The sequence below is a fragment of the Gobius niger genome (assembly GCF_951799975.1).
Source record: "Gobius niger genome assembly, chromosome: 10".
In the NCBI taxonomy this organism is placed as follows: Eukaryota; Metazoa; Chordata; class Actinopteri; order Gobiiformes; family Gobiidae; genus Gobius; species Gobius niger.
In genome coordinates, this window is record NC_136861.1 from 3883771 (window position 1) to 3910986 (window position 27216).

A 27216-nucleotide genomic window follows, 5' to 3' on the forward strand; every position below is an offset into this window, starting at 1 on the left:
CTGTTCCGGGTGAAGTTTAATGGCGGCCGGCGCGTTGCGTTTCGCCCGCGTGTCTCCTGCGCACTCGGCTGGAGACTCCTCGCGCGTCTCCGTCGCGTCTCCGCTGCGCATTGTCCCTCTGCACACGTTCAGCTCGAGTGCGTGACGGAAGCGTTCCGCAAGCCGTGTCCGTGCCGCGGCTCTCGCGAGAACACCGCCGCGTCCCGGGGTTTCTCCGTGACGCCGTGAGCTCACGCGATAACAACAAGCAGAGGGTTTGTAAACAAAGCCACGTCTGACGCAAATCACGGGAACTTTTGTGTTTCTCTGAGTGTTGTGGGGCAGGGGCGGACTGGGACTGAGAAACAGCCCTGGACTCTGACCGGCCTGGCCCAAATGAGCGTAAATGCGACACTTCCACAAATACATGTTTTAACCTCTTACCCCCCGCCTAAACCACATGCATTCTGTCCTCGTTTGAAAGCTAAGACCCACAAAACTGACCTTTTTCCTCGCGCTGTTGCTGTGTCACCTTTTGTATGTTTTCTTTTTCTCTTTTTTTTCTTTTTTGTCACATTTTTGTTGAATTTTTGTCACATTTTTGTTACATTTTTGTTACATTTTTGTTGAATTTTTGTTGAATTTTTGTCACATTTTTGTCACATTTTTGTTACATTTTTGTTGAATTTTTGTTACATTTTTGTTGAATTTTTGTTGAATTTTTGTTGAATTTTTGTCACATTTTTGTTACATTTTTGTTGAATTTTTGTCACATTTTTGTCACATTTTTGTCACATTTTTGTCACATTTTTGTTACATTTTTGTGACATTTTTGTCACATTTTTGTCACATTTTTGTCACATTTTTGTCACATTTTTGTTACATTTTTGTTGAATTTTTGTTGAATTTTTGTTGAATTTTTGTCACATTTTGTCACATTTTTGTTACATTTTTGTTGAGTTTTTGTGACATTTTTGTTGAGTTTTTGTCACATTTTTGTTACATTTTTGTTGAATTTTTGTTACATTTTTGTTGAATTTTTGTTGAATTTTTGTTGAATTTTTGTCACATTTTTGTTACATTTTTGTTGAATTTTTGTCACATTTTTGTCACATTTTTGTCACATTTTTGTTACATTTTTGTGACATTTTTGTCACATTTTTGTCACATTTTTGTCACATTTTTGTCACATTTTTGTTACATTTTTGTTGAATTTTTGTTGAATTTTTGTTGAATTTTTGTCACATTTTGTCACATTTTTGTTACATTTTTGTTGAGTTTTTGTGACATTTTTGTTGAGTTTTTGTCACATTTTTGTTGAGTTTTTGTCACTCTTTGGTTGAGTTTTGGTCACTTTTTTGTCACATTTTTGTTGAGTTTTTGTGACATTTTTGTCACATCTTTGTTGCATTTTTAATTATTTTTTCTATCATTTTTTGTTTTTTGTCCGTGTTTTTCTCATGTTTTCATCCTCTTTTTCTCGCCATGTTGATGCTTTTCTTTGGAGCTTTTAGATTTGGGTAAAGCTCGGTTGAGGCGGGACCGGTGGCCCTAGAGCCAGTGGCCCCCTGTGCTCTTCCAGAATACAGGACATATGGCCAGTCCGCCCCTGCTGTGAGGGTTTCTTTGGGCTGAGGCGAGAAAGTACGTCATAGCTCATATGTATATATATATTTATATTTTATATGCAGTTGGGAAAAAAAGTATTTGGCCAAAATCCAATAGAATGTCTATGTGAAACTGACCAAAAACTTTTTCCCCCCACTGTATATATATGTTTTATTTCACAACACCACTCACAGAAGGGCCACTGGCTCTAGGGCCACCAGTCCCGCCTCAACCGAGCTTTACCCAAATCTAAAAGCTAAAAAGAAAAACATCAAAATAGCGAGAAAAAGAGGATGAAAACAAAACAAAAACGTGAGAAAAACACAACAAAAAATGATAGAAAAAATAATTTAATAAAACAACAAAAATATGACAAAAATGTGGCGACGTGACGAAAAGTTTCCATCACTTTTGTAGGTCTTAGCTTTCAAATGAGGCGTTACATTGTTGATCTCCGAGAAGCTTTTAGATTTGGGTAAAGCCCAGTATAAAAAAAACATGAATCTAAAAGGAATTCCGTGGAGTATGGTGCACCACAAGGTTCAATTTTGGGGCCGTTATTATTTATTATTTATATTAATGATTTTGCTTCTGTTTCTACGACCGCCTTTCCAGTTGTTTTTGCTGATGATGCCAGTCAAAAAAATAATCATAAAAAGCTGAACTGGGGAAAATGCACTCGTTAATGTTAAGGCGGGGGGTCAGAGGTTAAAATATGTATTTGTGGAAGTCACAATTACGCTAATTTGGGCCAGGCTGGTCCGAGTCCAGGGCTGTGTTTCAGTCCCATCCGGCCTCTGCTGCCTTGTAGAAAAACAATGAACCTGATGATTATGCACAAAATCATGTTTTATATACGACGGCCAGTCCTCGTCATACAGTGATCGAAATACAAAGGTACAAGTCATTAAAGTATTTATATCAAAAAGAGAGTTTTATTTCAGAAAACAGCGGTGCTTTGGAGCGTCCGGTTTGGAAAGAGTCGCTTTACGGACAAACTTGTTTTGTAGAATGAACATTTTGTTTACTGGTGAAAGTATTTCCCCAAACAATATTACCATCATTTAAATATGGATAAATAAGACTGGAGTAAAGTGTTAACAGACATTTACGATTTACTTATATTTATGATTCCAATAGACTTAGTTTTCTTTTTGCAAACCTTTTCGAGCTGTTCCTTCAGCACAGCTTATCGTCGATCTGAACTCCTAAAACCATGTCCATGACACACTGTCTATTCATTATTAATATAGATTTTGATTTGATCTTTATTATATGTTTTATTACCAGCAAACAACAGAAAACTAGATTTATTAACATTCAACATGTCCATTATTCAGGTTTTGTGGCAGTTTTCCTTTGCTATATTGTCTTGTATGTTTGGATATCTCCATATCTGATATAACATCTGGCTTTAAGGAATAGAAATAACCACGGTGGTTCTCAACTACAGGGTCGGGGCCAAAGTAGGGCCGTGATAATAATGAACAACTATTGTCAACATTTTATTATAATTTGAAGCGACGAGTCTTTAGTTTCTCATCCTTTCAGTTTTATGGTTGATATTAATAAATGTGAAAAATGTGCCAGTTAATACAGAACAGATGAGCCATGTTTAATGTTTCATTTCTCACATAAAATAATCTTTTGTAAATCATAAAAATACACATTCACAGCTCAATAAACCAGGCAAGGAATCAGAGCTGAGCCTCCAGGACCCGGAGTCACTTCCAGTAAATAAACATCATAAAGAGAGAGTTTAAAGTCTTTAAAGTCTTAAATCGAAGACGTTAAAGAGAAACATGTCTAAAATATAAATAAAACACTGGAGTTTCCATAAAATGTGTCTTTATTTTAAAAAAAAAATGCGTAAAAAAAACATCCTCAAACAGAACAAGCGCCGCCTCCCTGTCCCCCCGTCGCCGTGACGACCAGGTGAGCCCTCGAGAGGGAGAGGGCGGAGCTCACGGCCCAGTGTGGGAGGGGCCTGCGTTCAGGGCGGGGCCTCGCGCTCCCATGCCGTCTGTCGCCAAGGAAACCGTGTCCATGTCCGTGAAAAGCCGTCCGGGTCGCCCTGGAAACAGAGGAGGGCGAGAGTTCAGCCAAAGCAGGAAGTACGGTCAGACCGATGACCAATATGTAAGCTGATTTTTTTATCTCTTAAAGAGCCTATTACTGGGTTGGTTCTTGAATGTGATGATGTCACAGGACCGAGGGGGTGGAGCCACTTTTTCCCATTAACAGTATTACACTTTCACAAGTTATAGCTAAAAAGAAAATATATGAATCACAAAAACCTTTATATAATATTACAGGCCTAATGAACGCTGTGATGTGACCTGAAACCCAGCTATAGTAAAATATGTATTAGTAGTATTATAGTACTAGCTGAGACCCGGCCGAAGGGTCTCAGAGATTATGAGTTATTACAAAGAAATGTCCAGCATAGTCCCTATAATAGTTCCTATGATAGTATAGCTGTGGTTCCCAACCCATTCCAAAAACTATGGCCACTACAAATATTTAAGCTCTTAACTCCCACCTGAACGGATCCCATTTTCTCCAGTTTGGCTTTTTATGTAAACGCGACAAACGTGACAAAAATGCAGCAAAAACATTTTTGTTGAATTTTTGTCACATTTTTGTTGAATTTTTGTCACAATTTGTTGCATTTTTGTTGAATTTTTGTCACTTTTTTGTTGATTTTTTGTTGAATTTTTGTCACTTTTTTGTTGAATTTTTGTCACATTTTTGTTGAATTTTTGTTGAATTTATGTTGAATTTTTGTCACTTTTTTGTTGAATTTTTTTGTCACATTTTTGTCACATTTTTGTTGAATTTATGTTGAATTTTTGTCACTTTTTTGTAGAATTTTTGTTGAATTTATGTTGAATTTTTGTCACTTTTTTGTTGATTTTTTGTTGAATTTATGTTGAATTTTTGTCACTTTTTTGTTGAATTTTTGTCACTTTTTTGTTGAATTTTTTTCACATTTTTGTTGAATTTTTGTTGAATTTTTGTCACTTTTTTGTTGAATTTATGTTGAATTTTTGTCACTTTTTTGTAGAATTTTTGTTGAATTTATGTTGAATTTTTGTCACTTTTTTGTTGAATTTTTGTCACTTTTTTGTTGAACTTTTTGTCATATTTTTGTCACGTTTGTCGCGTTCACATCCTTGTTTTCTTCTCATTTTTTGTGGCTGTTTTGGTGCTTTTTTCCCCAAGAAGCTTTTTGATTGGGGTAAAGCCAAACTGGAGAAAATGGGATCCGTTCAGGTGGGAGTTAAGAGGTTAAATGAGGCGTTACACCTATAGGCTGTCAGCTCCAGTTGAGAAGCTTTTAGATTTAGGTAAAGCTGAACTGGAGAAGATGTGCTTGTTTAAGGCAGGGGGTTAAGTACTGTCAAAATGTGAGAAACTCTGTCAATGACTTCAAACTTTCCAAACAGGAAACACCAAATGAGGTCATAAATTACAACATATAGAAAATTAGAAATGTGTGTTATATTTATCTTTCAAATGTAGTGGAGTAAAAGTAATAAGTTCTGTACTCGAGTAAAGTACTGGAGTAGATTTATTTTGTTACTTACTGACTAACAATATGGCTTTGACTAAAACTATGATGAAATATAAACAAGAGAAGAACCTTTGGACCCGGCGCAGTTCCTCCTTTTACCGAAAGATGGCGCCATTTCACCACAAACCAGTTCAAATGTCGTCCCGCCTCAGCAAAACTTCGACAACACATTTTACTGATGTTTCTTCTTTTATGTTTGCTTTAACCCCTTAACTCCCACCTGAACCGAGCACATGTTCTCCAGTTTGGCTTTACCCCAATCCAAAAGCTTCTGGAAAAAAGGTGAGAAAATAGCGACAGAACTGAGACGAAAACAATGATGGAAATGTGACAAAAAAGTGACAAAAAATTGATGAAAAAATGACAAAAATGTGATAAAAAATTGACGAAAATGTGATAAAAATCTGACAGAAAAATTACCAAAATGTGACAAAAATTTGATTAAAAATTGCCGAAAAGATGACCAAAATTGTATTAAAAAATGACAAAAAAATGACAAAAAATGACAAAAATGTGACAAAAAAATGACCAATTTTTTTTTTTTAAATGACCAAAAAATTACAAAAATGTGATGAAAAATTTGACAAAAAAAAAGACAAATATGTGACAAAAAAATTACAAAAATGTGACAAAAAATGAAAAAAAAATGACAAAAATATGACCAAAAAAATGACAAAAAATTACAAAAATGTGACAAAAAATGACCGAAATTGTATTAAAAAATGACAAAAAAATGACAAAAATGTGACAAAAAAATGACAAAAATGTGACAAAAAATGACCAAAATTGTATTAAAAAATGACAAAAAAATGACAAAAATATGACAAAAAAATTACTAAAATGTGACAAAAAATGACCAAAATTGTATTAAAAAATGACCAAAAAAGGACAAAAATGTGATAAAAATGTGATAAAGATTTGATAAAAATCTGACAGAAAAATTACCAAAATGTGACAAAAATTTGATTAAAAATTACAAAAAAATGACCAAAATTTATTTTAAAAATGACTAAAAAATTACAAAAAATGACCAAAAAATTACAAAAATGTGAGGAAAAATTTGACCAAAAAAAAAGACAAATATGTGACAAAAATGTGACAAAAATGACAAAAAAATGACAAAAATGTGACAAAAAAATGTGACAAAAAATGACAAAAATGTGAGGAAAAAAGTTACAAAAATGAGTTGAATACCCAACAAAAAAAATGATGGAAAAAAAAAAATCTGATAACGTGAGGAAAAAGATCCTCTCGGTTCAGGCGGGAGCTAAGAGGTTAACCGTTTTGTTTTTTTAGTTCTTGGACTCGAGACTAAATCAACACGAGCTGAAAACTTGGACCGAGTTCAAAACCAACAAACTGTTCCTGTTTCAAGGACGTTCCTCTTATCGGAGCGTCAACAAAGTCCGGAGCGACGCGAAAACAAGACCCCGCGGAGATAAGCGCATTTTTAACGCTCTTCGCTGAACCCTAAAGAAACGCCTGCACGAGCGAACGCGGTTTTCCCCACGGGGAGATCTCACGCTGCGTCCTAAACTTCGGCGTCGTTTACTCGTCGCTCTCGCGTGTTTTCGAGCCTCACCTCGCGGGGTTCACTCCTTGGCTTTCTTCTCGCTGTTCATGAATTTCTCCATGATCTTGCGCTCGTGCCCTCCGGGGTTGGGGCGGTTCGTGTTGTCGCTGGCCTCCTTCTTGGTCCTGCCTTTACGAGCCGAACCCTCTGGAAGAACAAAAACATCAGAATGAAAAAGAAAAAAAAAGGACCGCGAGAGTTTAACCCCTTAACCCCCGCCAGAACCGAGCGCAGGAAAAAGCGTAAAAATAGCGACGATCAAAAGACGTAAGGATGAAAACGTAAAAAAAAAAAAAGTTACAAAAACGCTAAAATATGACTAAAGAGTGACGACGACAACTTGGCAACAAAAAAAGTTGACATCAGTTTTTTTTAGGTCTTAGCTTTCAAATGATTCAGATTCTCACCGGCGTATTTGTCGGACAGGTTGTAGTACTCGTACTCGTCATAGTGCTCCTCTTCGAAGTTGGTGGGCTGGATGTTTTTCACGTCGACGTGACTCATGGTGGAGGGTTGAGAGGTCGTCTCGTTGTGGAAGCTCCGCAGGGAAAGTTGTTTATGTGGAAACGTGCGGCTGCAGATTTATATCCTCCACACGGCCGTCCTCCTGAGGGCAGCCCGGCTCCACCTCTCTGACCGGGGCCAGGGTCTGTCCATGGTCCGCCCCGGTCCCTCCCTCAAGCCCCAGTCCCTCCCTGGAACTCTGCTCCCTCCCTGGAGCCCCGGTCCCTCCCTGGAACTCTGCTCCCTCCCTGAAGACCAGGTCCCTCCCTCAAGCCCTGGTCCCTCCCTGGAACTCTGCTCCCTCCCTGGAGCCCCGGTCCCTCCCTGGAACTCTGCTCCCTCCCTGAAGACCAGGTCCCTCCCTCAAGCCCCGGTCCCTCCCTGGAACTCTGCTCCCTCCCTGAAGCCCTGGTCCCTCCCTGAAGCCCTGGTCCCTCCCTGAAGCCCTGGTCCCTCCCTGAAGCCCAGGTCCCTCCCTGAAGCCCCAGTCCCTCCCTGAAGCCCTGGTCCCTCCCTGAAGCCCCTCCCTGAAGCCCTGCTCCCTCCCTGGAGCTACGTGTGGAAAGGAGAAGTTGCATCATTCTCTTTATCTGAGTTGAAATGTAGAAATATGTTCTGTTTTGTTTTGTTCTGGCCTTGGTCTCGGTCTCGGTCTCGGTCTTGATCTTGGTCTCGGTCTCGGTCTTGTTTAGTCCTGGTTCAAAGATGTTTTCAACCTTCTCTGTGTCTCACACATTCACAATAACACTTGGCCGAGGAGGGAGGGGAGAAGACATTATATTGAACCTCTTAACCCCCGCCCCAACCAAATGCCCTTTGCTATGCCTCATTTGAAAGCTAAGACCTGCAAAACTCATGTAAATAAATATTTTTTTCCCTTGCATTGTTGCTGTGTCGTCGTCGCTTTTCTTTGTCACTTTTGTTGCTCTTTTGAGGATTTTTTTGTGGATTTTCAACACTCTTTTGTGTCACATATTTGTCACTTTTTTGTCCATTTTTTTGTCAGTTTTTCGTCATTTTTTCATCAGTTTTTTGTCAAATTTTTGTCACTTTTTGGTCAGTTTTTTTTCAGTTTTTGGTAATTTTTTCGCCAGTTTTTTGTCATGTTTTTGTCACATTTTCATCAAATTTTTGTCACTTTTTCGTCAGTTTTTTGATCATATTTTTCTCAAATTTCTTTCACTTTTTTGTCAGTTTTTTGTCAGTTTTTCGTCACATTTTCGTCTCATGATGCTTTTTTCCAGAAGCTTTTGGATTGGGGTAAAGCCAAACTGGAGAAAACGTGCTCGGTTCAGGTGGGAGTTAAGGGGTTAAGTTGATTTTAAAGCGTTTTCCTGCCCTAAAGTGATGTTAAGAGGCAATAACTTTATACAAGGGGGGCCCGAGTTGTTAATGTGTCAATTTTGGGGTTCCAGCCAAAGCGACAAGTGACAAAAAACACAACAAGAAAGAAAAGAGGATGAAAAGTTTGATCAGTGTAGCAGGTCTTAGCTTTCAAATGAGGCTGTAAGAAGCTTTTGGATTGGGGTAAAGCCAACCTGGAGAATATGTGCTCAGTTCAGGTCATGTGAGGAGCAGGTGTCTCTGTCCCACAGCCCTGACCTCCTCACGCCTCCTGTGTTTTGACAGTACTTAACCCCCTGCCTTAAACAAGCACATCTTCTCCAGTTCAGCTTTACCTGAATCTAAAAGCTTCTCAACTGGAGCTTACAGCCTATAGGTGTAACGCCTCATTTAACCTCTTAACTCCCACCTGAACGGATCCCATTTTCTCCAGTTTGGCTTTACCCCAATCAAAAAGCACCAAAACAGCCACAAAAAATGAGAAGAAAACAAGGATGTAAACGCGACAAACGTGACAAAAATTCAACAAAAATGTGACAAAAATTCAACAAAAAATGACAAAAATTCAACAAAAATGTGACAAAAACTCAACAAAAAAATGACAAAAATTCAACAAAAAATGACAAAAAATCTACAAAAAATTAACAAAAATTCAACAAAAAAATGACAAAAAAATGACAAAACTTCAACAAAAAATGACAAAAATTCAACAAAAAAATGACAAAAATTCAACAAAAAAATGACAAAACTTCAACAAAAAATGACAAAAATTCTACAAAAAAGTGACAAAAATTCAACAAAAATGTGACAAAAATTCAACAAAAATGTCACAAAAAAGAAAAAAAAAACATACAAAAGGTGACACAACACAGCAACAACTCGAGGAAAAAGATCAGTTTTGTGGGTCTTAGCTTTCAAATGAGGTGTTACACAGGCCTATATAACAGCCTAAGAGGACAGAATGCATTTGGTTCAGGCGGGGGGTAAGAGGTTAAGATTAAACTCTAAAACGATTAAAGTGCTTCTGATTTGTATAATAATATTTCTCAAAATCATCTTGAGGGCCAAAGATTCTATGCTGGAGGGCCGGATTTGGACCCCGGGCCTGACGTTGCCTACCCCTGCCTTAACCTGTTATAATGGGAGTCGCGGCCCCAAAAGGTTGAGAACCACTGCGCTCCTGCTCAGCCTAATCAATGGTTTCATTCGCTCCCGATTTGGCCCAATTGTTTTCCCCTTATTTAATTATTCTTTTTTTACTATTTTTTCATATCATGTCCCATTTTCCCCCCCAATTTTTTCCATTTATGTATTTATTTATTTTTTTTCAACATTTTTGCTAATTTTTTTACGACTAATATTAGTAATGTTTTCCCTATTTCACACATTTCTGCCATTATTTTTTGTCATTTTTTCCCCCTAAATTACTCCATAACTGTGTCGGCTCTTGGTTGATTATTGCTTTGGTCCGAACTGCGGGGCCCCTCAGTGGACTTTCGCTCCGGGCCCCGGGACGTGGAGCCCCGGCTCTGGCTGAGTCGTCCCAGTCTGAGTTAATCATTCCTCACTCAGTGTTTTCATTTTATCTGAAGGTTTTCTCTGATAACGCTGCGTCGGCCAAAACACTTTATGGTTTTATTTGTCCAAACGAGGCCAAGCTTTATCTGCGACACAGAAACAACACGTGTGTCTGGGGCCGGTGGCTTAGAGCCGAGAAAAAGTTTATTCCTCAGTGTTGGGAGGAAAGTGTCGACAGAAATAAAAACATTTAGTCACCTAAACTTAAAAGATCGTTCTTCTTCCTGAGCTCCATGTGTTTTCAGGAGACAGAACGTTCTGTGTCTGTAAAAACTGCACTTTGTCATGAATGTTGACGAGACTCTGAAGCCCCGACAGATAAAGGTGTGAGTGAAGTACATTTACTACAGTACTGTACTTTACTGGAGGATCTGTACTTTAGTGGAGGATCTGTACTTTATGGAGGATCTGTACTTTAGTGGAGGATCTGTACTTTAGTGGAGGATCTGTACTTTAGTGGAGGATCTGTACTTTACTGGAGGATCTGTACTTTAGTGGAGGATCTGTACTTTATGGAGGATCTGTACTTTAGTGGAGGATCTGTACTTTAGTGGAGGATCTGTACTTTAGTGGAGGATCTGTACTTTACTGGAGGATCTGTACTTTAGTGGAGGATCTGTACTTTAGTGGAGGATCTGTACTTTACTGGAGGATCTGTACTTTAGTGGATCTGTACTTTAGTGGAGGATCTGTACTTTAGTGGAGGATCTGTACTTTAGTGGAGGATCTGTACTTTACTGGAGGATCTGTACTTTAGTGGAGGATCTGTACTTTAGTGGAGGATCTGTACTTTACTAGAGGATCTGTACTTTAGTGGAGGATCTGTACTTTAGAGGAGGATCTGTACTTTATGGAGGATCTGTACTTTAGTGGAGGATCTGTACTTTAGTGGAGGATCTGTACTTTAGTGGAGGATCTGTACTTTAGTGGAGGATCTGTACTTTAGTGGAGGATCTGTACTTTATGGAGGATCTGTACTTTAGTGGAGGATCTGTACTTTAGTGGAGGATCTGTACTTTAGTGGAGGATCTGTACTTTACTGGAGGATCTGTACTTTAGTGGAGGATCTGTACTTTACTGGAGGATCTGTACTTTAGTGGAGGATCTGTACTTTATGGAGGATCTGTACTTTAGTGGAGGATCTGTACTTTAGTGGAGGATCTGTACTTTAGTGGAGGATCTGTACTTTACTGGAGGATCTGTACTTTAGTGGAGGATCTGTACTTTATGGAGGATCTGTACTTTAGTGGAGGATCTGTACTTTAGTGGAGGATCTGTACTTTAGTGGAGGATCTGTACTTTACTGGAGGATCTGTACTTTAGTGGAGGATCTGTACTTTAGTGGAGGATCTGTACTTTACTGGAGGATCTGTACTTTAGTGGATCTGTACTTTAGTGGAGGATCTGTACTTTAGTGGAGGATCTGTACTTTAGTGGAGGATCTGTACTTTACTGGAGGATCTGTACTTTAGTGGAGGATCTGTACTTTAGTGGAGGATCTGTACTTTACTAGAGGATCTGTACTTTAGTGGAGGATCTGTACTTTAGAGGAGGATCTGTACTTTATGGAGGATCTGTACTTTAGTGGAGGATCTGTACTTTAGTGGAGGATCTGTACTTTAGTGGAGGATCTGTACTTTAGTGGAGGATCTGTACTTTAGTGGAGGATCTGTACTTTAGTGGAGGATCTGTACTTTAGTGGAGGATCTGTACTTTACTGGAGGATCTGTACTTTAGTGGAGGATCTGTACTTTAGTGGAGGATCTGTACTTTAGTGGAGGATCTGTACTTTAGTGGAGGATCTGTACTTCACTGGAGGATCTGTACTTTAGTGGAGGATCTGTACTTTACTGGAGGATCTGTACTTTATGGAGGATATGTACTTTAGTGGAGGATCTGTACTTTACTGGAGGATCTGTACTTTAGTGGAGGATCTGTACTTTAGTGGAGGATCTGTACTTTACTGGAGGATCTGTACTTTAGTGGAGGATCTGTACTTTACTGGAGGATCTGTACTTTACTGGAGGATCTGTACTTTAGTGGAGGATCTGTACTTTAGTGGAGGATCTGTACTTTACTGGAGGATCTGTACTTTAGTGGATCTGTACTTTAGTGGAGGATCTGTACTTTAGTGGAGGATCTGTACTTTAGTGGAGGATCTGTACTTTACTGGAGGATCTGTACTTTAGTGGAGGATCTGTACTTTAGTGGAGGATCTGTACTTTACTAGAGGATCTGTACTTTAGTGGAGGATCTGTACTTTAGAGGAGGATCTGTACTTTATGGAGGATCTGTACTTTAGTGGAGGATCTGTACTTTAGTGGAGGATCTGTACTTTAGTGGAGGATCTGTACTTTAGTGGAGGATCTGTACTTTAGTGGAGGATCTGTACTTTAGTGGAGGATCTGTACTTTACTGGAGGATCTGTACTTTAGTGGAGGATCTGTACTTTAGTGGAGGATCTGTACTTTAGTGGAGGATCTGTACTTTAGTGGAGGATCTGTACTTCACTGGAGGATCTGTACTTTAGTGGAGGATCTGTACTTTAGTGGAGGATCTGTACTTTAGAGGAGGATCTGTACTTTACTGGAGGATCTGTACTTTAGTGGAGGATCTGTACTTTAGTGGAGGATCTGTACTTTAGTGGAGGATCTGTACTTTAGTGGAGGATCTGTACTTTACTGGAGGATCTGTACTTTATGGAGGATCTGTACTTTAGTGGAGGATCTGTACTTTAGTGGAGGATCTGTACTTTAGTGGAGGATCTGTACTTTACTGGAGGATATGTACTTTACTGGAGGATATGTACTTTAGTGGAGTATCTGTACTTTATGGAGGATCTGTACTTTACTGGAGGATCTGTACTTTAGTGGAGGATCTGTACTTTAGTGGAGGATATGTACTTTACTGGAGGATCTGTACTTTAGTGGAGGATCTGTACTTTAGTGGAGGATCTGTACTTTACTGGAGGATATGTACTTTACTGGAGGATATGTACTTTAGTGGAGTATCTGTACTTTATGGAGGATCTGTACTTTACTGGAGGATCTGTACTTTAGTGGAGGATCTGTACTTTAGTGGAGGATCTGTACTTTACTGGAGGATCTGTACTTTAGTGGAGGATCTGTACTTTACTGGAGGATCTGTACTTTAATGGAGGATCTGTACTTTAGTGGAGGATCTGTACTTTAGTGGAGGATCTGTACTTTAGTGGAGGATCTGTACTTTACTGGAGGATCTGTACTTTACTGGAGGATCTGTACTTTACTGGAGGATATGTACTTTACTGGAGGATATGTACTTTAGTGGAGGATCTGAACTTTATGGAGGATCTGTACTTTAGTGGAGGATCTGTACTTTAGTGGAGTATCTGTACTTTACTGGAGTATCTGTACTTTAGTGGAGTATCTGTACTTTACTGGAGTATCTGTACTTTAGTGGAGGATCTGTACTTTAGTGGAGGATCTGTACTTTAGTGGAGGATCTGTACTTTAGTGGAGGATCTGTACTTTACTGGAGGATCTGTACTTTAGTGGAGGATCTGTACTTTAGTGGAGGATCTGTACTTTACTGGAGGATATGTACTTTACTGGAGGATATGTACTTTAGTGGAGGATCTGTACTTTATGGAGGATCTGTACTTTACTGGAGGATCTGTATTTTAGTGGAGGATCTGTACTTTAGTGGAGGATCTGTACTTTACTGGAGGATATGTACTTTACTGTAGGATCTGTACTTTAGTGGAGGATCTGTACTTTAGTGGAGGATATGTACTTTACTGTAGGATCTGTACTTTAGTGAAGGATCTGTACTTTATGGAGGATCTGTACTTTAGTGAAGGATCTGTACTTTAGTGGAGGATCTGTACTTTAGTGGAGTATCTGTACTTTACTGGAGTATCTGTACTTTACTGGAGGATCTGTACTTTAGTGGAGGATCTGTACTTTAGTGGAGTATCTGTACTTTACTGGAGTATCTGTACTTTAGTGGAGGATCTGTACTTTAGTGGAGGATCTGTACTTTAGTGGAGTATCTGTACTTTACTGGAGTATCTGTACTTTAGTGGAGTATCTGTACTTTACTGGAGTATCTGTACTTTAGTGGAGTATCTGTACTTTAGTGGAGGATTTGTACTTTACTGGAGGATATGTACTTTAGTGGAGGATCTGTACTTTATGGAGGATCTGTACTTTACTGGAGGATCTGTATTTTAGTGGAGGATCTGTACTTTATGGAGGATCTGTACTTTAGTGGAGGATCTGTATTTTAGTGGAGGATTTGTACTTTAGTGGAGGATATGTACTTTAGTGGAGGATCTGTACTTTAGTGGAGGATCTGTACTTTAGTGGAGGATCTGTACTTTAGTGGAGGATGTGTACTTTATTGGAGGATGTGTACTTTAGTGGAGGATCTGTACTTTAGTGGAGGATCTGTACTTTAGTGGAGGATCTGTACTTTAGTGGAGGATCTGTACTTTAGTGGAGGATCTGTACTTTACTGGAGGATCTGTACTTTAGTGGAGGATCTGTACTTTAGTGGAGGATCTGTACTTTACTGGAGGATATGTACTTTACTGGAGGATATGTACTTTAGTGGAGGATCTGTACTTTATGGAGGATCTGTACTTTACTGGAGGATCTGTACATTAGTGGAGGATCTGTACTTTAGTGGAGGATATGTACTTTACTGGAGGATCTGTACTTTAGAGGAGGATCTGTACTTTAGTGGAGGATCTGTACTTTAGTGGAGGATCTGTACTTTACTGGAGGATCTGTACTTTAGTGGAGGATCTGTACTTTACTGGAGGATCTGTACTTTACTGGAGGATCTGTACTTTACTGGAGGATATGTACTTTACTGGAGGATATGTACTTTAGTGGAGGATCTGTACTTTATGGAGGATCTGTACTTTAGTGGAGGATCTGTACTTTAGTGGAGTATCTGTACTTTACTGGAGTATCTGTACTTTAGTGGAGGATCTGTACTTTAGTGGAGGATCTGTACTTTAGTGGAGGATCTGTACTTTAGTGGAGGATCTGTACTTTAGAGGAGGATCTGTACTTTACTGGAGGATCTGTACTTTAGTGGAGGATCTGTACTTTACTGGAGGATCTGTACTTTAGAGGAGGATCTGTACTTTACTGGAGGATCTGTACTTTATGGAGGATCTGTACTTTAGTGGAGGATCTGTACTTTAGTGGAGGATCTGTACTTTAGTGGAGGATCTGTTCTTTACTGGAGGATCTGTACTTTAGTGGAGGATCTGTTCTTTACTGGAGGATCTGTACTTTAGTGGAGGATCTGTACTTTAGTGGAGGATCTGTACTTTACTGGAGGATCTGTACTTTACTGGAGGATCTGTACTTTAGTGGAGGATCTGTACTTTAGTGGAGGATCTGTACTTTAGTGGAGGATCTGTACTTTAGTGGAGGATCTGTACTTTACTGGAGGATCTGTACTTTAGTGGAGGATCTGTACTTTAGTGGAGGATCTGTACTTTATGGAGGATCTGTACTTTACTGGAGGATCTGTACTTTAGAGGAGGATCTGTACTTTACTGGAGGATCTGTACTTTACTGGAGGATCTGTACTTTACTGGAGGATCTGTACTTTAGAGGAGGATCTGTACTTTACTGGAGGATCTGTACTTTATGGAGGATCTGTACTTTAGTGGAGGATCTGTGGTTTAGTGGAGGATCTGTTCTTTACTGGAGGATCTGTACTTTAGTGGAGGATCTGTACTTTAGTGGAGGATCTGTTCTTTACTGGAGGATCTGTACTTTAGTGGAGGATCTGTACTTTAGTGGAGGATCTGTACTTTACTGGAGGATCTGTACTTTACTGGAGGATCTGTACTTTAGTGGAGGATCTGTACTTTAGTGGAGGATCTGTACTTTAGTGGAGGATCTGTACTTTAGTGGAGGATCTGTACTTTACTGGAGGATCTGTACTTTAGTGGAGGATCTGTACTTTACTGGAGGATCTGTACTTTAGTGGAGGATCTGTACTTTAGTGGAGGATCTGTACTTTACTGGAGGATCTGTACTTTACTGGAGGATCTGTACTTTAGTGGAGGATCTGTACTTTAGTGGAGGATCTGTACTTTACTGGAGGATCTGTACTTTACTGGAGGATCTGTACTTTAGTGGAGGATCTGTACTTTAGTGGAGGATCTGTACTTTAGTGGAGGATCTGTACTTTAGTGGAGGATCTGTACTTTAGTGGAGGATCTGTACTTTAGTGGAGGATCTGTACTTTAGTGGAGGATCTGTACTTTACTGGAGGATCTGTACTTTAGTGGAGGATCTGTACTTTACTGGAGGATCTGTACTTTAGTGGAGGATCTGTGCTTTAGTGGAGGATCTGTACTTTATGGAGGATCTGTACTTTATGGAGGATCTGTACTTTATGGAGGATCTGTACTTTAGAGGAGGATCTGTACTTTAGTGGAGGATCTGTACTTTAGAGGAGGATCTGTACTTTAGTGGAGGATCTGTACTTTATGGAGGATCTGTACTTTAGAGGAGGATCTGTACTTTAGTGGAGGATCTGTACTTTAGTGGAGGATCTGTACTTTAGAGGAGGATCTGTACTTTAGTGGAGGATCTGTACTTTATGGAGGATCTGTACTTTAGAGGAGGATCTGTACTTTAGTGGAGGATCTGTACTTTAGAGGAGGATCTGTACTTTAGTGGAGGATCTGTACTTTATGGAGGATCTGTACTTTAGAGGAGGATCTGTACTTTAGTGGAGGATCTGTACTTTAGTGGAGGATCTGTACTTTAGAGGAGGATCTGTACTTTAGTGGAGGATCTGTACTTTAGTGGAGGATCTGTACTTTACTGGAGGATCTGTACTTTAGTGGAGGATCTGTACTTTAGTGGAGGATCTGTACTTTAGTGGAGGATCTGTACTTTAGTGGAGGATCTGTACTTTAGTGGAGGATCTGTACTTTAGAGGAGGATCTGTACTTTAGTGGAGGATCTGTACTTTAGTGGAGGATCTGTACTTTAGTGGAGGATCTGTACTTTACTGGAGGATCTGTACTTTAGTGGAGGATCTGTACTTTACTGGAGGATATGTACTTTAGTGGAGGATCTGTACTTTAGTGGAGGATCTGTACTTTATGGAGGATCTGTACTTTATGGAGGATCTGTACTTTATGGAGGATGTGTACTTTAGTGGAGGATCTGTACTTTATGGAGGATCTGTACTTTAGAGGAGGATCTGTACTTTAGTGGAGGATCTGTACTTTAGAGGAGGATCTGTACTTTAGTGGAGGATCTGTACTTTATGGAGGATCTGTACTTTAGAGGAGGATCTGTACTTTAGTGGAGGATCTGTACTTTAGTGGAGGATCTGTACTTTAGAGGAGGATCTGTACTTTACTGGAGGATCTGTACTTTAGTGGAGGATCTGTACTTTAGTGGAGGATCTGTACTTTAGTGGAGGATCTGTACTTTAGTGGAGGATCTGTACTTTAGTGGAGGATCTGTACTTTAGAGGAGGATCTGTACTTTAGTGGAGGATCTGTACTTTAGTGGAGGATCTGTACTTTAGTGGAGGATCTGTACTTTACTGGAGGATCTGTACTTTAGTGGAGGATCTGTACTTTACTGGAGGATATGTACTTTAGTGGAGGATCTGTACTTTAGTGGAGGATCTGTACTTTACTGGAGGATCTGTACTTTACTGGAGGATCTGTACTTTACTGGAGGATCTGTACTTTACTGGAGGATCTGTACTTTAGTGGAGGATCTGTACTTTAGTGGAGGATCTGTACTTTAGTGGAGTATTTGTACGTTAGTGGAGGATCTGTACTTTACTGGAGGATCTGTACTTTACTGGAGGATCTGTACTTTCTCCCATCAGGAAGACGGTGCAGAGACACAGTTTGAAGAACGACAGATTCAAGCTCTCATTCCTCCCCAACTCTGTGTCTCTTCTAAACAAACGGAAGCATAAAGAGCAGGTGAGGAGGCGTCAGAGCTGAGATGATCTGCTTTATCCTGATGTTCTGACTCACTGCTTTTATATGACTGTATGTGCGGCAGCTGCAGGAACGAGCCCAAGACAAATATCCTGATTGAGGACAATAAAGTTTATCAATCAATCAATCGAGTTTCCCACGTGGGCGTTGAAGTCCCCCAGTGGAACCACGGAGTCTCCAGTCTTAGCACCGTCTAGTCCCCCTCGCAGGGACTCCGAGAAGGCCGGGTTCTCTGCTCCGATGTTGGGCCTGAGAAGACGGAGAGAGACCCGCCCCCTGAAGGTTCAAACTGCACTGATGTAATGGAACCTGCTTATGATCAACTAACTCAGGGTTAGGCAGGTTTTCTTGGTGGAGCCGATTTTCTTTATTGTAAAAGGACCAAGAACCAACAGTTTTATCCAAAAGTAAAGCACCATTTTCTACAGTTGCCAGAGCTGTGCATCATTTATGACCTCATTTGGTGTTTCCTGTTTGGAAAGTTTGAAGTAATTGACAGAGTTTCTCACATTTTGACAGTACTTAACTCCCTGCCTTAAACAAGCACATCTTCTCCAGTTCAGCTTTACCTAAATCTAAAAGCTTCTCAACTGGAGCTCACAGCCTATAGGTGTAACGCCTCATTTAACCTCTTAACTCCCACCTGAACGGATCCCATTTTCTCCAGTTTGGCTTTACCCCAATCAAAAAGCACCAAAACAGCCACAAAAAATGAGAAGAAAACAAGGATGTAAACGCGACAAACGTGACAAAAATGAGACAAAAATGAGACAAAAATTCAAAAAAAATTCAACAAAAATGTAACAAAAATTCAACAAAAATTCAACAAAAATGTGACAAAAATTCAACAAAAATGTGACAAAAATTCAAACAAAAAGGGACAAAAATTCAACAAGAAAATTACTAAAATCCAACAAAAATATTACAAAAATCAGCAAAAAAGACAAAAGTTCAACAAAAAAGTGACAAAAGTTCAACAAAAAAGTGACAAAAATTCAACAAAAAAATGACAAAAATCAGCAAAAAAATGACGAAAATCCAACAAAAAATGACAAAAATCAGCAAAAAATGACGAAAATCCAACAAAAAATGACTAAAATCCAGCAAAAAAAGACTTAAATCCAACAACAAAAAATGACAAAAATCCAACAAAAAAATGACAAAAATTCAGCAAAAAAAAGACAAAAAATCAGCAAAAATGTGACAAAAATTCAACAAAAAAGTGACAAAAATTCAAAAAAAAAAAAAAACATACAAAAGGTGACACAACACAGCAACAACGCGAGGAAAAAGATCAGTTTTGTGGGTCTTAGCGTTCAAATGAGGTGTCACACAGGCCTATATAACAGCCACAGAGGACAGAGTGCATTTGGTTCAGGCGGGGGGTAAGAGGTTAAAATTAAACTCTAAAACGATTAAAGTACTCTCTGATTTGTATAATAATATTTCTCAAAATCATCTTGAGGGCCAAAGGTTCTGTGCTGGAGGGCCGGATTTGGCCCCCGGGCCTGACGTTGCCTACCCCTGGATTAGATTCTCTGCATGTTCTAGTTTCAAAGAAGAACGTTGGTGCTGATACCGCCTTCGTGACCCGGTTTATGTGCAATAAAAGTAAAGGAAACGTGTTTGTTTTATCAGAAGGTGAACTCTGTCCGGGACCATCACGACCCGCTGATAAGGCTCAGGATCCAGGTCAGGATCAGACAAACCTGCAGCGGCTCAGACCAAACATGAGTCAGTGCTGCTGTATCTGCACCACTTTAACTTAGAGTCATGTTTCTGGGACTAAAATCAGGCTAAAACTGAAGTAAAAGTGTCAAAACTGTGGCTAAAATCTACAGACATTTTTGGTCGACTCCTAAATGTAAAAGAACAGGATCGTTTGATTAAAACTCCCGCCTGAACCGAGCACATTTTCTTCAGTTTGGCTTTACCCCAATCCAAAAGCTTCTGGAAAAAAGGTGAGAAAATAGCAACAAAACTGAGACGAAAACAATGATGGAAATGTGACAAAAAAGTGACAAAAAATTGATGAAAAAATGACAAAAATGTGGCAAAAAACGATAAAAATGTGACAAAATGTAACAAAAAATACAAAAATATGATAAAAATTTGACCAAAAAAATACAATAAAAAAAAAAAAAAATTACAAAAAATTGACAAAAAAATAAAATAAAAAAGACAAAAAATTACAAAAAATTGATAAAAAATGGACAAAAATGTGACAAAAATGTGATAAAAATTTGACAAAAAATTACAAAAAAATCAAAAAAAAAATCAAAATCAAAATCATTTTAAAAAAATGACCAAAAAAATGACAAAAAAGTTACAAAAATGAGTTGAATACCCAACAAAAAAATGATGGAAAAAAAATCTGACGACGTGAGGAAAACGATCCTCTCGGTTCAGGCGGGAGTTAAGAGGTTAATGTTACTCAGTCAAAAAGTACTTGGAGAAAATGTTACTTGAGTACTGTGAGGAACTGAGGAACTGTTTGAGAGTAAACGTCTGATTCATGTTTCAGTCGTGACAGAAATGATGAGGAACAAAACATGAAATAACATGTGAAGAATATTCATTATGAGTTGGGCATTTACTGTAATTATTAAGTGTTAGTTACAGTTAACTAATGAAATGTTCATGATTAATTAAGTGTTAATTCATTATTTATTAACCTCTTAACTCCCACCTGAACGGATCCCATTTTCTCCAGTTTGGCTTTACCCGAATCAAAAAGCTTCTTGGGAAAAAAGCACCAAAACAGCCACAAAAATGAGAAGAAAACAAGGATGTAAACGCAACAAAAATGTGATAAAAATTCAACTAAAATTCAACTAAAATTCAACTAAAATTCAACAAAAACGTGACAAACATTCAACAAAAATGTGATAAAAATTCAACAAAAATTCAACAAAAATTCAACAAAAATTCAACAAAAATTCAACAATGTCATGTCAACTTCCAATAATTCGTCATAAAATCCAGTTCATTTCCATAAAAACAAAGGGCTAAAAACACAAAGAGTGAAGCGGTGAACAAACTGTCGCTCTTCTGGACTGAAACAGCACCTCCTAGTGGTGACACGTGGCTCCAGCACCTCTGTCTTGTGTCAAAATGAGGATTTGTCACTGAAAGATTTAGTCACAGCAGCACAGGTTTATATTACCCAAGTAAGAGACAGATACTTCAGTTCACTGTTACTCAAGTACAAGTAAAAAGTATCATTACAGTCTCTATGGGAGGAGCCGGCGCTGAAGAAGGATCGATGTATCTCGGGTCGGCCTCTCCAGGCTCTGCTCACTGAACTGCTGAAGGAGTGACTTTATTATCATTAATTCATGCAGTTCTTGTGTTTGAAGAGTTTCGTGGCGCTAGGCTAGTCTTAGGCTAGTGCATGTCTATGGTATCAGCTAGCCTGCATTAAAAACAGTGTGACCCGCTCCACAGAGCACCTGAGGCAAATCACTTATAACACCAGACTCACCATATAAATGTCTGTGTCCATAGAGTAATTTCAACCTCCTAACTCCCGGCTGAACCGAGAGTATCTTTGTCCTCACGTCATCAGATTTTTTTCCCCATCATTTCCATCATTTTTTGTTAAGTATTCAACTCATTTTTGGAACTTTTTTGTCATTTTTTTAATAACATTTTGGTCATTTTTTAGTCAAATTTTTGTCATTTTTTTGTCAATTTTTTATCAAATCTTTGTCATTTTTTTGTCACATTTTTGTCAATTTTTGTCAAATTTTTGTCATTTTTTCATCACATTTTTTGTCACATTTTTGTCAAATTTTTGTCATTTTTTCATCACATTTTTGTCATTTTTTGTCATTTTTTTGTCACATTTTTGTCATTTTTTGTCCTTTTTTTGTCCATTTTTTGTCATTTTTTTGTCACATTTTTGTCATTTTTTGTCACATTTTTGTCATTTTTTTGTCATTTTTTTGTCACATTTTTGTCATTTTTTGTCACATTTTTGTCACATTTTTGTCATTTTTTTGTCATTTTTTTGTCACATTTTTGTCATTTTTTTGTCATTAATTTTGTCACATTTTTGTCATTTTTTTGTCATTTTTTTGTCATTTTTTTGTCACATTTTTGTCATTTTTTCGTCATTTTTTCGTCAATTTCTTGTGACATTTTTGTGACATTTTTGCCGCTTTTTCATCAATTTTTCATCACTTTTTGCCAAATTTTTCTCACTTTTTTGTCACATTTATATAATTGTTTTTGTCTCAGTTTTGTTGCTATTTTCACAGCTTTTGGACTGGGGTAAAGCCAAACTGGAGGAAACGTGCTCGGTTCAGGTGGGAGTTAAGGGGTTAAAATAACTTATATTTGAGCAGCATCAGCTCGGTGATAATAGGTGTGTTTAAGATGAGTGAGGCGCTGCAGGCGAGCGGTGCAGCCGGTCAGAATCGCTCTGACGCCACCTGTGCGTCGGTGCCCGTGTTCTCGTGAGACCGAGGCGGCTGGAGCGCCTTGGGGAGGCGAGCGAAGTTGCTTTTCTTCGCCTCGCTCGGCTGGCTGAACTACAAAGGCCAAAGGGATTGTGGGAAATGAAGTGCCGTAAACACGTTTGCTGACAGAGGACTGACAGATGATTGGATATGAGTTGTGTTTAGATCAGAAACGTGTTGCCCTGACGCTCCGCAGCTCCTGCATCCTTTTTTCTCATCACCAAGATCTACTTAAATCTGCAGAAATGCTTCAGAGTCTTCATATTTGACAGAAAGTGCCCGTGTGTTCAACATATGGCCTACATTTAAATAAGCATAAGTTTATTATTCTAATCCTAAACTGTAGAAGGAGAGTCTGTTATTGTAGCTGTAGTGATGAGCAGTGGTGTAGTCTTCAATTTTCTAGTGGGTATACTGTATTTTTTAGCAGGCGTGGGGGATAGACAATTATATGCGCTGAAAAAAATAGCCCGTCACATACTATTACTAATATTAAATGTATCAGAGAATTAAATAGATTATAAACCAAACTGTGAATATAAATGTCATTGAAATAAGAAGCAATAGACCCATAGGAATGTTCTAGGAATTCAAAGGCTGTAGCTAGACTGTAAGGCTGTGGGACTGAAGCCAAAATGAAAACTTCAATGAATAAAGCCCAGTCTGCTTTCACCAACTCCACCAGTCAACCACCGGGCTCTCGCACCTGCAAACTCCCCCACACACCAGAACCATGCGCGCTGCTTCTGGAGAACCACTCTTCAAGGACTTTTTTTTTTTAATGAACAGGAGCGCGCGTGGCTCGGTCAGAGCTGTGGGCGGGGCTCGGTCAGTGCTGTGGGCGGGGCTCGGTCAGAGCTGTGGGCGTGGCTCGGTCAGAGCTGTGGGCGGGGCACATCCACTTTTCAGTCTCCGTCAAGGGACAGCTTCAGTGTCTGAGAGTAAAACGCACACTTGGAACAGTCTACTCGGTCTCTCCCGTGGACTTCAGGGCTTTGTAATACAGATTGTTTCCCGCCTGCACCTGTCACTGCCTTTGCACTGTGGACTCCCAGAGCGGGGATGAACAGGGAAAGTGTCTATGACAGGGAGACGTACGCGACTCCTCCAGCGCCGTGAGGACGGTTAATAAGCCTCTGTCATTATGAGCTATTCTCAGGCCGGGTTATATTTTGTGCTCATGTGCACCGGAGCTGTGCGCAATTGCGCACGGGCACAGCTGAGAGGGAACAGCCGGTCTGTCGGTGGAGACAGAGAAAAAGAGAGAGGGGGATGAGCCTGTCATCTCTCGTTTTCAGCCCACCTGAACCGAGCACATTTTGTCCAGTTTGGCTTTACCCCAGTCCAAATAGCAGCAAAACTGAGACGAAAACAATGATGGAAATGTGACGAAAAAGTGAGAAAACATTGACAAAAAAGTGACGAAAAATTGATGAAAAAGTGGCAAAAATGTCACAAAAAATTGACAAAAAATGGACGAAAAAAAGACAAAAATGTGATATAAATTTGACAAAAAAATTACAAAAATGCAACAAAAAAACAACAAAAATTTGATAAAGAATTGACGAAAAAATTGAAAAAAATGTGACAAAAAAGGACAAAAAATTGATGAAAAAGTGGCAAAAATATGACAAAAAATGACAAAAATGTGACAAAAATGCGACAAAAAAATTACAAAGAATTGACTAAAAAATGACAAAAATGTGACAAAAAATGACAAAAAATGACAAAAAAGTTACAAAAATGAGTTCAATACCCGACAAAAAAATGATGACGTGAGGAAAAAGATCCTCTCAGTTCAGGTTAAGAGGTTAAAGCAGAACTAAGTACCTCCTGACCCTAGAGGCCGTCAGCGCCACTGCAGGTGTCGTAGCATGTTGTGTTTTTTACTCATTAATTGTCCGTGAGAGTAAATCCTACGCTGACAGAAAAGACAAAGGGACAGAGGGATATTGTTCATCCAATTACACGATGGAGATCATTTTTTTCACTCCGACTTGGCTGTAAATACTGTTTAAGTGGTGCTAGCCCGCAGTTAGCTTTGCCCGTTAGCGACATTTTTTTTCTAGGATGGGAAAGGCCACATTTGAGAACAACACTAGTTAAACGGATCCAAACTACCCGTAGACCTAAACCTTAAAAACACTAAAATCAATGGAAAAAGCCCTTTCTCATCCTAAGAAAAAAAACACATAGCTGCCCGTTAGCCTGTTAGCTTCTTCGTTTTATTTATTTTTTATTAAATGTATTTATTTTAAAATAATCAGGTGACATAAGGCAGGAGGTTTTTCAACAAAAAAATGTTCAGTACAATACTGTAGCAAACAAAACCAGACATTCAACAAAGAGGTCAAAGCTATAGAGCTCCACAGTCCCGCCTCGTCTCTGGTCCGGAAGTAAAATTCCCCATCCTTTGAGACCGTATCGATTTGGAATAAAGTCTTTAACTCCGTAACTCCGTCAGCTTGGGCTGAATCCAGCTCTGTGGTTATAAAGTTACCTCAATGTCAGATGCAGGTGAAAAAAGAACGTTTACCTAGTTTACATAGTTTACCTGCGAGCCTTCGTCCTAGAACTACATTACCCAGAATGCTCGGTAGTCCCATGATCTACTACGAGGCTTTTGATTGGTGGAGCTTCACGTTCCCACATGTATTTATTTATTGTAATGTAGACGACATAGCTCAGAGTCACTGCACCTCAGCGCGGTCACATGACTCCAGGTGGAACCGGTCCGACAGGTGAGAAATGGAGAGGATTTACAGTCGACGCTGACGCAGTGAGTTTTTGATGATTCCTCATTTGCTTTAATGGGTCCAAATGAAACGAGGCTTTAGTCCGTGTTTAGTCCAGATTCAGGACTTGAGCAGTTTGGATTTAAGGCCTGGAATAGATTTGGTCCTGTTCAGTGGTGTAGTCTTCAGTTTTCTAGTGGGTATACTGTATTTTTTAGCAGGCGTGGGGGATAGCCAATTATATGCGCAGAAAAAAATAGCCCGTCACATACTATTACTAATATCAAATGTATCAGAGAATTGAATAGATTATAAACCAAACTGTGAATATAAATGTTATTGAAATAAGAAGCAATAGACCTATAGGAATGTTCTAGAAATTCAAAGGCTGTAGCTCGACTATAAGGCTGTGGGACTGAGGCCAAAATGAAAACTTCAATGAATAAAGCCCAGTCTGCTTTCACCAACCCCTCCACCAGTCAACCACCGGGCTCTCGCACCTGCAAACTCCCACACACACACGCGCGCTGCTTCTGGAGAACCACTCTTCAAGGACATTTTTTTTTTATGAACAGGAGCGCGCGTGGCTCGGTCAGCGCGGTGGGCGTGGCTCGGTCAGAGCTGTGGGCGGGGCTCGGTCAGCGCTGTGGGCGGGGCACATCCACTTTTCAGTCTCTGTCAAGGGGCAGCTTCAGTGTCTGAGAGTAAAACGCACACTTGGAACAGTCTACGGTCTTTCCCGTGGACTCAGCGCTTTGTAATACAGATTGTTTCCCGCCTGCACCTGTCACTGCCTTTGCCCAAAACCGCTCTCACGCGCTGCTGCTGTAGGGGAGGGGGAGAAGCGTTCGGCATTGTGGACTCCCAGAGCGGGGATGAACAGGGAAAGTGTCTATGAGACGTACGCGACTCCTCCGGCGCCGTGAGGACGGTTCATAAGCCTCTGTCATTGTGAGCTATTCTCAGGCCGGGTTTTATTCTGTGCTCATGTACACCGGAGCTGAGAGGGAACAGTCGGTCTGTCGGTGGAGACAGAGAAAAAGAGAGAGGGGGATGAGCCTGTCATCTCTCGTTTTCAGGGGAGGAAATAGTTTGTGGTGGAGTTTGTGCTGGTCTCCAAACGGACAGAAAACGCAAAAATAACACTGCGCAAATGAGTGATAGCCTACGTATCTTTCCCACTTTGTACATGTTATACGGTAAATCTGCAGGCCTTCTAGTGGTTATACGGCGTATACCTGCGTATCACGTAGACTACACCACTGGTGATGAGTCTGTCTGGTGTGTGGGAAAAGCAGAAATGTGTTCACAAACTTTAACAATAGTTTTATTCCAAACTCTTTCTAACAAACGCGAGACGCTGCGTGACCTGAGGCTCCTCTCTGTTCTCGGGGCTGAGATGTGTCTGCCTTGATTAGAGGCGCCTTTCTCCGCCCTCTGACGCCACCGCCTGGTCTCGTCTGGAATCGAGGCGAGGCCACTTCATCTTAAACACACCTATTGAGCCGCAGTTTCCGGGGGTGAAGGCGCTGCTCCGCTCGTGACTCCGCAGGTGAGTCTGACAGACGCACAAACACTCTGACCTGACGTTTACGTTCATGTCGTTTGTCCGTTTAAAGAGGTCAAAGGTAAACGCACGTGAGAGGAAACTAAGTCCGTGCGTGGTTCGTAATTCTAACTTCAACTGACGAAAGTGAAAGTAACTCCCTCAGACCTGAACAGTTTTGTATTGATTCAGCCACGTTATAGGCTATGTACATATATATGTATGTGTATATATGTCGTAGTATCATCAGAGGTGGGCAGAGTAGCTCAAATATTTCAATAATGAAAAACTGCAGAGCCGGAGCAGAGTCAGATCTACC

At 39.7% G+C, this 27216-nt stretch overlaps 2 protein-coding genes across 2 annotated transcripts in view; one reads left to right on the forward strand and one right to left on the reverse strand.

Moving 5' to 3' along the window:
* Positions 1 to 3446: 3446 nt before the first annotated feature.
* Positions 3447 to 7311, reverse strand: nupr1b (nuclear protein 1b). The gene is made up of 3 exons (XM_079565114.1): positions 7145 to 7311; positions 6747 to 6884; positions 3447 to 3661 (listed from the first exon to the last, which is right to left on the reverse strand). The coding sequence occupies exons 1-2, from the start codon at positions 7239 to 7241 to the stop codon at positions 6757 to 6759; spliced, it is 225 nt and encodes a 74-aa protein (XP_079421240.1). The 5' UTR covers positions 7242 to 7311; the 3' UTR covers positions 3447 to 3661; positions 6747 to 6756.
* An 81-nt stretch (positions 7312 to 7392) lies between these two features.
* Positions 7393 to 27216, forward strand: part of LOC306969162 (uncharacterized protein) — a gene marked incomplete at both ends in the record, with an annotated part of 45766 nt that continues 25942 nt past the window's right edge. The window contains one exon of the mRNA XM_079564762.1: positions 7393 to 7671. Within this exon, the coding sequence (XP_079420888.1) occupies positions 7393 to 7671 (279 nt within the window). The remainder of the gene's footprint in view (positions 7672 to 27216) is intronic.

Excerpts from the sequence above, each read along its gene's own strand:
- nupr1b (XM_079565114.1), bottom strand. The coding sequence starts at position 7,241 with ATGAGTCACGTCGACGTGAAAAACATCCAGCCCACCAACTTCGAAGAG. Across the intron at positions 6,885-7,144 it reads CCTGTCCGACAAATACGCCG|AGGGTTCGGCTCGTAAAGGC; the intron begins GTGAGAATCTGA and ends TTGTTCTTCCAG.